The sequence below is a fragment of the Odontomachus brunneus genome, unplaced genomic scaffold (assembly GCF_010583005.1).
Source record: "Odontomachus brunneus isolate Ranch 3 - 2012 unplaced genomic scaffold, Obru_v1 Obru_scaffold_217, whole genome shotgun sequence".
In the NCBI taxonomy this organism is placed as follows: Eukaryota; Metazoa; Arthropoda; class Insecta; order Hymenoptera; family Formicidae; genus Odontomachus; species Odontomachus brunneus.
The window spans coordinates 144,578-155,418 of NW_022639667.1; the positions used below are offsets into that span (position 1 = coordinate 144,578).

A 10,841-nucleotide genomic window follows, 5' to 3' on the forward strand; every position below is an offset into this window, starting at 1 on the left:
TATATATATATATATATATATATATATATATATATATATATAATAATGTACATATAGAAAGAGGAGATTTTATTTATTTTTATTTATTTGCTGCAGTCGGTTGAAAATTATGATATTCGCTCATACATTTGGCTCAGGACTAGATAATGATAATATTTGTACATCATATATTTTAAATTTTAAAACATATGCTGCTTAATAATAATATTATAGATAATACATGATTTATAAAATTTAAATACGATGTCGGATACCATCAACGTTGGCTAACTGTTATTGATCCTAATTTTAATCCTGAGCAGAACGGATAAGCAAATCCAGTCTATTATTTCCAATAACTACTTGTATGCAAGAAAGGAAATTTTCAGTCGGCACTGTAACTTAAAAACAAACTGACCAAATTATAAAACAATTCACATTTTAATAACTTCTCTATTTGATATATTTCACATACACGATACTCGCAAGAAGTCGTTATTTGCCATAGCAACGGCGTGTATGAATCTTATAGTCGGTAATGTAGACAGTTATACATAATCTTAAAAATGGCATTTAATAGACGTCATAAAGATATCTGAAATAAGACGTTTTTCTGTTGACGTCTTAAAGACGATTGAAATAAGACATCTTTTGATAATATCATAAAGACGTCTTAAATAAGACATCTATAAGACGTCTTTCTGTTGACGTCTTAAAGACATTAGAAATTAAATGTCTTAAAGACACATTAAGAAAGACGTCTTTAAGAATATTAGAATTAAGACGTCTTAAAGAAGACTTCTAAAAGACGTCTTAAAGACGTGAAAATTAAGACGTATTATATATGACGTCTTAAAGGTGTCTTAAAAACGTCTTTTAGATATGCATGTTGTGTGGGAGTATACTAAACATTACATTTTCTTTGCTTTCTAATTGGAAAAAATTGCCGAGGCTGCAAATATAATTGATGATTACTCATCTCTCAGCTTTAAGAAAAGGTGCAGTAACGTATGAAATGGTACCAAAAGTTTCGGAGTAATGATTTCTGTCATACTGATAGACTGTCTCAACTCACCGGAAAATTTTGAAAACGAGAAACTTGAGCAACTGTTAAATGAAAATCTCTAAAATCTCTAAGATTCAAGATGACTTGCGTTACTAGGAGTAACTTGCCAATCAATTTTAGTGCGCTTGCATAAGCTGAGAAAAATTTTAAAAATTAGGTAGATGGATTCTGCACGAGCTCACCCTTATAGAAATATCATACTAAGAATCATTGATAATTACTTATTATCCAGTATTTTTAATACTGAAAATAAGTAATTATCAATGATTCTTAGTATGATATTTCTATAAGGGCAGCCTGAAGAGCAACCTAAGAAGATTCGACACGGTAATGTCCTTGCTAAAGTATAAAATAAAAGACTTTTCATACAAAATCATTGCTGGTTATAAAACAAATGGATTTTATACGTTAATTCTAAAAAAAAAAAAAAAAAAAATTATGGATGATATCACGATCATCGATATCGCGGAACTGAATATTTATGTAAAAAAATTTTTTATAGGATATAAAGAGTGTAATATATTATGAGTTGCAACCTGGTTAAATAATTAATGTTAAATATTATCAACAATGACTCGTACAACAATGATACGTTTGAACAACAAAATAAAAAAACATTAATTTACTAACTGTTATTGTTTTACTAATTTATTTACTAACTAAAATATATCGATGATTTTACCGATTCAAGGCCGCCGTCTTTTCTTCAAGAGGAGATTTGTCAACTCCCCGATAGATGGAGAAAAGTATTAGAAAATAATGATGAACATTTCGAACACTGGTATATTTATTCTTTTTTTTTGTAAGTAAAGACATAATTTCTTTAAAAAAAGGCATCGAATTAATTTGCGCATTTTATATTATTGAAAAATTAGCTTATAAATCTGTTAAATTATAAATATTTGTAATTCTTTTAATAGGATGTTTGCACACGACCAACTGTGATTTGATTTTTATTAGCCTTTTTTAATAATAAATAATAAGTAAATGAGGTGTAATATTTTTATAGTAGAATTAATTGAGGAACTGTTTTGTGCATTTGTTATTTGAATAAGTCAGGTGAAAAAAGAAAAATACTGCACAGTTAACCATATTTCGTTGAATAATGATTTAGTTAAACTCGAGAAAATATCTTTATCTTGATGATACTTGAGGAAATATTTTTATTTTGACGATACTCGAGAAAATATTTTTATATTGATAAAACAGATTTCTTTATCTCTTCCAGAAATGTCAAGTATGTCATACAATTAAGAAATATCATGATAACTCTTTTTTATAAAACGTCATTAATCTCAAATGACACGTTATGACACAGGATGCATGATAAGTGATATCTCACTTCCTATATCGTAAAAAATAAAAAGCCGGGATATTCGTCGCGCGCGCGCGACTGAATTTTCCAGTCGCTATTCATTTCATAAATTTATCGGGAATGTAATTGTATAATCGAATTTTCGCCTTTCCTCCCCCTTCCCTCATATTCATATTCCGATCTTGCGCGAAAGATTTAATCCAATCGGATCGAGTGATAATGACTGCGAGTGAGATTTGTGACGTAAATCGATATTTCGCAGTTTTATAATCATAAAAGCCTTTGCACGTAGAAAAAATTTAACTGTAACCATAAGATTATAAGAAAACTGACCGTAAGAATCAGAGTTGATTATTCTCCTTGCGTTCCAGGAATAATCGACTGTGATTGGTCAGTTTTCTTACGACCTTACGGTTACAGTTAAAATTTTTCTACATGCAAAGGTCTTTACATCTGTTCGCATAATCTTGATTCTTTCGTTGATATATGAACTAACTGTGACCCTATTTAAAAGGTTAAATCGTCTCAATGATTTTGGATGTTATAAACTAATTGTTATGAGCCACCTCTGTCTACCGCTATTTAAAATCGCTATCTACTGACACTCATAAATCACAACTCACTTTTGTGCGCTCTTACTAAATATCAGTCATAGCTTAACTGTAGTTTAAGTACACGTGATTTAAATAAATGTTCACATGTCCGATATACATAACAGAATTAATTTATAGTTTATCCGTTTTACTGTGTAATTTTAATGACAGGCTGAGTAATATTTACATTAACTTGATGCGATAGCGAGGGGAGCATTAGAAATTATATAATTATATTATATTTATCATTTCTCTTAGACGATATGCCATTCCGCGAGTGTAATAAAACAAAAAATAAATCTCAATATTCTGGTACGATATTCTGGTATCAATATCAAAACGAATTGTCGATAATATTCATTATTTGATCGACGAGTAAAAGTTCACGCGACGATTTGTCATGGTTTACTTGATTATGATAAGTGCTAAACAATAATCCCTTTCTGCCATCACCCATAACTGAAACAAATTTATATAGAATAACATGAAGCTGCAAAGTCTACAAGCAATCATACAATGAATTCAATCATTCGGACGAAACAAGTTGTCTCAAACAACCACTTAATTGATGACGACGCGATGATTAATTGTGAGATAGAATGTAAGAATATGTTCGATAGAGCATGTCGTGCATTTAGAGAACAGAATGATATAGCTTCTTTAAGAAGGTTGTAAGTATTTTCAGTATCATATCAAGAGAATCATTCATAAACTTCCTATTTATCAAACAAAATTACGTTTCTATATATTTATTTCATTATCGGAGTATAATAAATGTTAATTTAAAATAAAGTTCAAATAAATATATGCACACATTTTACTAATACAGTAAATATTTCTATTTTTATTTTTCTTAAGCTTTATATTGTGCATTAATTGATTTAATAGAGACGCACAAGATAATAGAAAGAGACATACAAGTAATTACTTTTTGCCCTACGTGTTCTGTAAGCCGAAATATAAACTTGTAAAAATGTCAATTTTATTTCTAAATCTATGAAATATTTTAACGCAATTAATATAAAATAAAATATGTGTAATTTATTCTAGCTTATGCTTTAAGACGACTTATGCACAGCAGATTTGGTTTTTAATTTTACTCGTTTTCCAAGCTTTTTGTCATTATAAAAAGTTCAAAATAGAAAAGTTCGGTATATTTCTATAAACGCTATTTTTTATTATTTAGATACTAAATATTATATTTACTACATAATTTCTTAGAATATTCAATCTCACACTACGTTTATTTACATCTCATAAAAACGCTCTATACCTGAAGGTAAAGATTTCTCGATGATCTCCATTCTCTTATGAATTTTCTAATTCTTAAAAATATTTTTCTTAAATATAATAAATATAATAAATTCCTAAGATTTTAAATATAATAAATTCCTAACATCGGCGTCAGTAGAATCGTTTCAATGATTTTGGATGTTATAAACTAATTGTTATGAGCCACCGCTGTCTACTGCTATTCAAAATCGCTGTCTACTGACACTTATAAATCACAACTCACTTTTGTGCGCTTTTACTAAACATCAGTCATTGCTTAATTGTAGTTTAAGTGATTTAAATAAACGTTCGCATGTCCGATATACATAACAGAGCTAATTTATAGTTTATCTGTTTCATTGTGTAATTTTAATGACAGGCTAAATAATATTTACATTAACTTGATGTGATAGCGAGGGGAGCATTAGAAATTATATAATTATATTATATTTATGATTTCTCTTAGACGATATGCTATTCCGCGAGTATAATAAAACGAAAAATAAATCTCAATATCCTAGAATGCCTTTTTAATTTAATACAACAAATAAGTACATCCCATCAAAAAACTGTTCATTGGACAAAACATTAAAAGAAAATTTTTATTTTTGATAAAAAAAAAACTTAAAATTGTGAGGACTGTTTTAATATCTCTTTTGTGATATATGTAATGTTTTTATAAATTTTTATAAATAATCTTGAAACAAAAATCGCGCTAATTATTTCATTCTTCACCTACATAAATTAAAAACAATTTATCTCATTTGAGATTTATGGATTTTCATCTTATCTTTATCTAAATAATTTTGGCACTATCTAAGGCAAACATTGTTTGTAATTATGTTTCAGATCATCCGGACAATTTAGCCAACTTCGAGATACAAGAAGAGGTAAAATTAAACTTTTAAATTGTAAAGGTATTCATAATTCTTTTAACACATTACGAACTGATCATGAGAATTCTTTCATGAGAATTGTGTTGTAACATAACAATATTATGTTGGTGTAAGAGATTCGTTATTTTTATTATTAAATTCTCCTAATTTGGATATTAAAAAGAAAATTGAAAATCCTCGAACGAATACTTGATCTGAGTAATAAAATGACTGATCTGTAATATGTTAATAATATGTACATAATGTATAGTTTACGTAATTTAAATATGAACACATTCTACGAGTTTGTTTATTCTTTGCGGCGAGAAAATATCTTTCACTAACTATTAGCTGACAAAATTACTCATAATTAGACATGTTTCTACGAAAATTCCGGTCTCTACATTACTTTCACTTGGTAGCGATGTTATCTCAAGGTCTCAGGAAATAATCATTATCGCTGCGCACTTAAGCGCATCGCATTGCATAATTTCGTGACGACGAAGTAAATGTAGCTCGTAAACGTTTTCAAAGGTTGAACAATCGTTAATGCCCAGTATTCGTGAAGAAAAATAAGAAAATACGAAGGACCAGATTATTGCTCCATATGTTGAATAACCCGCGTTGGAGCGTGGGATGGTGTTGTCCCACGATCTTCAACGTTACAAAATCGCTGAATAAATGCCTGATGTCAAATTTACGCTCATGCACCGTCGATCGGCTACATTTTTATTGAGCAATTTATCCCTGTGTTTGTCGACACGATTCGATCTCACCGTTTTCACAGCAAATTCTGTAATGCGCAAAATATCTCGCTTCGAGGTCGAGTACGTGAATAAAATCTCTATAGTGCGTTACGTAGCAATACTCATATCGCACACAGAAAAAAGATTAATTAATGCGACAACTCATAAAAAATATAGTTATATACAATTATATATAAATTTGATCTCTTTTTATGATCATATACTCTCTTTAAATTTTTTGAAGTAGAGTCTTGTTCAAAATTGAGTGAAAAATAGTATTATTTTCACTTGAAGCGATAGTGAAAATACTGTCGTTAGAAGCAAGAACAAAGATTTCACTAAAGAGTTTAAAATAGATTTCGATTCCATATAAATAAATTTCAATCGATTAAAATAAATGTTTCTGTAACGATGAATTGCATCAGAATCACTTTTCAATTTCGAGTGAAAATATTCATGATTCAAATTTAATAGAGAACGGGGAATTTGAAAGAAAATTCAATTCAATAGAAAATTCCCTTATAGAAATATTATACTAAGAATCATTGATAATTACTTATTATCCAGTATTTTTAATACTGAAAATAAGTAATTATCAATGATTATTAGTATGATATTTCTGTAAGTGTTCTATATAAGCGCAAAATTACTCGAACTTGAGTAATTTGATAATCACTCTATTTTTTGAAAAAATTGAAATTTCATTCCAAGAAATTTAGAAATTTAGAGAGTATTATACTTAATTATACATGTCCACACAGAAAGAAATGCTTTTAAAAGAAACGCATTTTGATTGAAGGAAACAGAATTTCTGATTCTTATAAACAAGATTCGATTTTAAAACTCAGAAATTCTGTTTTTTTTTAATCAAAACGTTTTTGGTCTGTTCATTGTTATGTGAATTCAATCAAACTTTTTTTCTTTGTGCAGAAAATTTCAATAAAATTTTTTAGTGAATTTTATCAGTGAGTTTTACCTTGACGAAAATTTCAAAGAAAATCCGAGTATTGAGAATCTTAAGAGGATCTTAAGAGGATCTCGACGATAAAATTACTTTGTTTGGTTTTTTCAAATCACAATTTTATTCGATTTTTGTCCAATGATATTTGTCTCTCACTATCTATCTTACTATAAACAAAAGATTATGATGCAATCATAATAAATCTACTTAAATACGCTTCGTGTGATAAATTGTAATCTCGCTACTACAATATACACAAATAAAGCGCATAAAGATATCTAACAACTAAATTGATGCCAGTTTCCTTAATTGGACTCCTTCAGCGCGTATTGATAATTGCGCTACATAAATGCAGCTTTTTTGTGTGACGCAAATATACGTGTTATATCGTCAGTATGACTAGTATTATAAGTAATCCACTTCTATTATTAGCGCCGTGACGTTTACTTGGTAGTGAACATGATGAGTTCCGTTCGAAGCAGATCGACTCTTCTCCAGTCACATAACTTAACGTGAACTTTATCGAATATTTATTATAATATCATCAGCTTTCTCTAAATTTATACAATTGCATTTCTCATGCTTCTCTAAAGTGAATTAGCAAAAATGAATGAGCAAAAATATCTGATTAAATTAATAAAAGGATTATTTTACCGATGATCAGTAAGTATTCACTGATTTTCAATGAAAACACTCCGTCTTTACTGTTCAGTCTTATATCTCATAGATTTTAACCAGTAGAAGTAAAATTTTACTGCAAAATTTACAATATACATAAATTCATTATGCGCTATACTAAATTCAACTTTCTGCGTTTGTGATGACAAAATTAATAGTTTCTATATGTCTTGCGTGCAATGACACTGTCTGCATTTACAAAGTGCATCAATGGAAGCAGCTTCTATTATTAACTAATTTTACTTAACTACTCATAGGACCTTACTGTTCACTAATCCTTTCAGTGAGATTTTGGTTCCGTGGTTAGAATATTACACTTATAATGGAACTCATTAATCATAAATATACCATTTCAATAAAGAAAATAGACTGATTATACTTTAAAAAGTGTGCTCCGATCGCTTGAGCGAAAAGAGGACAGTTTATTAGTGCGTATTTGCCAACAACATTTTCAAACGTTATTTATCGCGTTATTCTTCTATTTGAAAGCGGCGAGATAAATTTTTAAGGTCCGTACTAATAGTTATTGCAATAAATTTAATAAAAATTAAATAAAAATTGTATAACAAAGAAACTTATAAAAATTAATAATTGTTTCTCAGTTAAATAATTGTTATTAAGTTAATAATTGTTTTTCAGTTAAATTACAGATATAAATATCACATATATTATATAATTTAACTGTAAAACTAAGGCTCGTATTATTAGTTGGCACTTAAAACTTGTCTTATGTGAAATACTCAAAGGAGAGTATGCAAAATTGGGTTTGGAAACCGTTATTCAAACAAGAAAATATTACATATTCTTATGTATTTTGACTCATAGCACTCGAAAATGACCATGAAAATTAGGAGACTAACGGGGAAAACGTGGGAAATTAAGAAAAATGGGAAAAAACGTGAAATCGTGAAAACTCTCGTGACGTAGTTTTTTACGTTTACTCTTACGTTTTCTTGCGTTATTTTTTTCTTGTTATTTTGAGTCGCAGAATCTCGAGTCAACTATTTGGAGGTACTTAACATATGTACAAGGTGTGCAAAAAGTTCCAGCTCAGCGAAATATTTTGAGAAATATAGTTGTAGAAAAAAAATGTTTGAGATAAAAGTTGTATGGCTTAAAAATATCTATTTACTCTCTTTATCAGTTTAACTTTTGATTACGTCGCCAAAGTCAAACAAAAATTATCTTGAATTTTTTTATTGAAACCTCTTATTTTTTATTACATATTCTTATAGCCCTTCTTGAGATCTTTTCAAAATGCTATAATTATATTCACATTATGTTAACTGTCTCGAAGTTATCGAGGTTTTTATAGTAAGATATTCAGCCAATGAAGGCAAAATTCGTATTGCATATACATATGTGTAATTACGTAAATTATTATAATAGTAAAGTAATATGTTTTTTATTCATTAATATGCCATCACAAATATATTGAATAAATGTCGAGCAATATGTTGAGTACCTCCAGATAGTTCACTAGAGATTTTGTGACTCAAAATAACAAGAAAAAAATAACGCAAGAAAACGTAGAAATGTAAAAAAATTACGTCAGAGAGTTTTTACAATTTCATGTTTTTTCCCATTTTTTTTAATTTCCCACGTTTTCCCCGCTAGTCCCCTAATTTTCATGGTCATTTTCGAATTCTACGATTCAAAATACATAAGAATATGTAACATTTTCTTGTTTGAATAACGGTTTTCAAATTTTAATTTTGCATACCCTCTTTTTTACTCAGAATTAAATCCAAGTTCTGCAATCGAATTATGGTATATGTGACATTTATATCTATAGTCGTGTAATCCACCTGAAAAGTTCTTATCTAACTCCAAATTGAAATCTAAATATCTCACTTGATTAACACAGGCCTCATTCTGAATAAATATTTGAGTATCTCACATGCGACAAGTTTCTAGTGTCACAACTATTAACAATCACGCGATTACATGGTTCGATTTCACAAAAAACGTGACAAAATAAAAAATCTTGACAATATGTTGGTGTTCCAATTGGGCGTGAATCGGATGCGTTATCGAGCTGCGCACCTGTGGAATGAACGGAGTCACACGTGGCCTTTACTTTCACGTTGTTCCAAATACTAGTTGTACTACGTACACGCGGCGCGGTCGCTCAGACATCGGGCAATGCCGATCGTCGTCTCACGCGTATACCTACCTACACCGCCTACTTCGTGACCGACTGCCTGTCAGTCTCGATGTACAAGCGCGTACGAACGGAGCCATCGGAATCAACGGCGACGAAGCAGTGCGAGACCACGACAACGAGCGATTGATCACACCTCAAGCTCGTCACTGGCGTGTGCGACGCGACACGCGTGCGCCCATCGAAGTGCTCGCCGTCGTAATCAGTATAACTGACTCGATCTCGATCCGTAACATCCAGCATGATCGTCGATAAAATGCATGTACGCCAGGTAAAATCGTTATATCCCCCTCGTTTAGTTAGTTCGCTCTAACGGCCGCTCGTTACGTAGCGTTGAATAATTTTAATCGCCGCGGTTTAACTGACTCACTAGGAAATAACGTCAGATGAGATTATGTTGGAAAAATGGGTATTATTGCCCTTTCGGTCAGAATTTCATTGAGAAAAATTGCAGAAATGGAAAAATTTTCTGAACTTTTTTTTTACAAAATCACATTTTTTATACACGGAAAAAATGTTGTTGCATCAGTAGAATTGGTCAACAATGTCATGATAGTAAATCTTTTTGATTCAATAGTAATGTTATTGAGTGAAGAAGATTTACCCCAATTATAGCGCGCTATTGATTAACTCTATGATTTAACAGCTTTTTTATACTTGCGGCTTGGGTAACACAGCGTGACGTGAGTGACAGCATGGAGAGATCCAGTTTAGTTTTCTGAGAAAGTGTCTCTTAATTCTTCAGTAAAAATCGAACCGATTCTGTCGAAACTAACCTGACGTCATTCCCAGATAGTACAGGATGTTCTATAGACTCACGTAGAAATTGCCAAGCCAGTTGAACTGGCCAAACATTGGTCCAGTATCGGCGGCCAAAAGTCGGCAACCAATTTTGTCCCGGTACCGGTTGACGATCTGGACAATGAACCATCATAAAATACAGATCTAGACTCAGTAAAGGCTGCAAGACAGGTCAAACTCTGGCTTCGGTACAGACCCAGTATTGGGCTATAGATAATGCCAATATTCGAGAATATTTGATGCTAAATGTAGATCTCGTAATATAATTGTACATTACATTATGGTGAACAAAAAGTTGTGTAACATTTTACAAATAATTATGCAAGTTTTGGAGTTAAGTAAGATGATTATATATATATATATATATATATATATATATATATATATATAT

General features: G+C 30.4%; 1 protein-coding gene and 1 long non-coding RNA gene across 8 annotated transcripts in view; one reads left to right on the top strand and one right to left on the bottom strand.

Moving 5' to 3' along the window:
* LOC116852346 (peptide transporter family 1-like) overlaps nt 1-10,841 on the top strand; it is a 221,261-nt gene that overhangs the window by 4,655 nt on the left and 205,765 nt on the right. For 4 of the 7 annotated variants that reach the window (XM_032832618.1, XM_032832615.1, XM_032832621.1 and 1 more), the window contains exon 2: nt 5,075-5,115. In XM_032832618.1, coding sequence (XP_032688509.1) covers nt 5,075-5,115 — 41 coding nt within the window. Of the gene's footprint in view, nt 1-5,074; nt 5,116-9,785; nt 9,921-10,841 lie in introns of those variants that run through there. The other 3 variants (XM_032832616.1, XM_032832617.1, XM_032832620.1) reach the window with 3 other exon arrangements.
* On the bottom strand, nt 7,862-9,793 carry LOC116852350. The gene is made up of 2 exons (XR_004379756.1): nt 9,662-9,793; nt 7,862-9,531 (listed from the first exon to the last, which is right to left on the bottom strand). It is a non-coding gene; the product is annotated as an uncharacterized LOC116852350 (long non-coding RNA).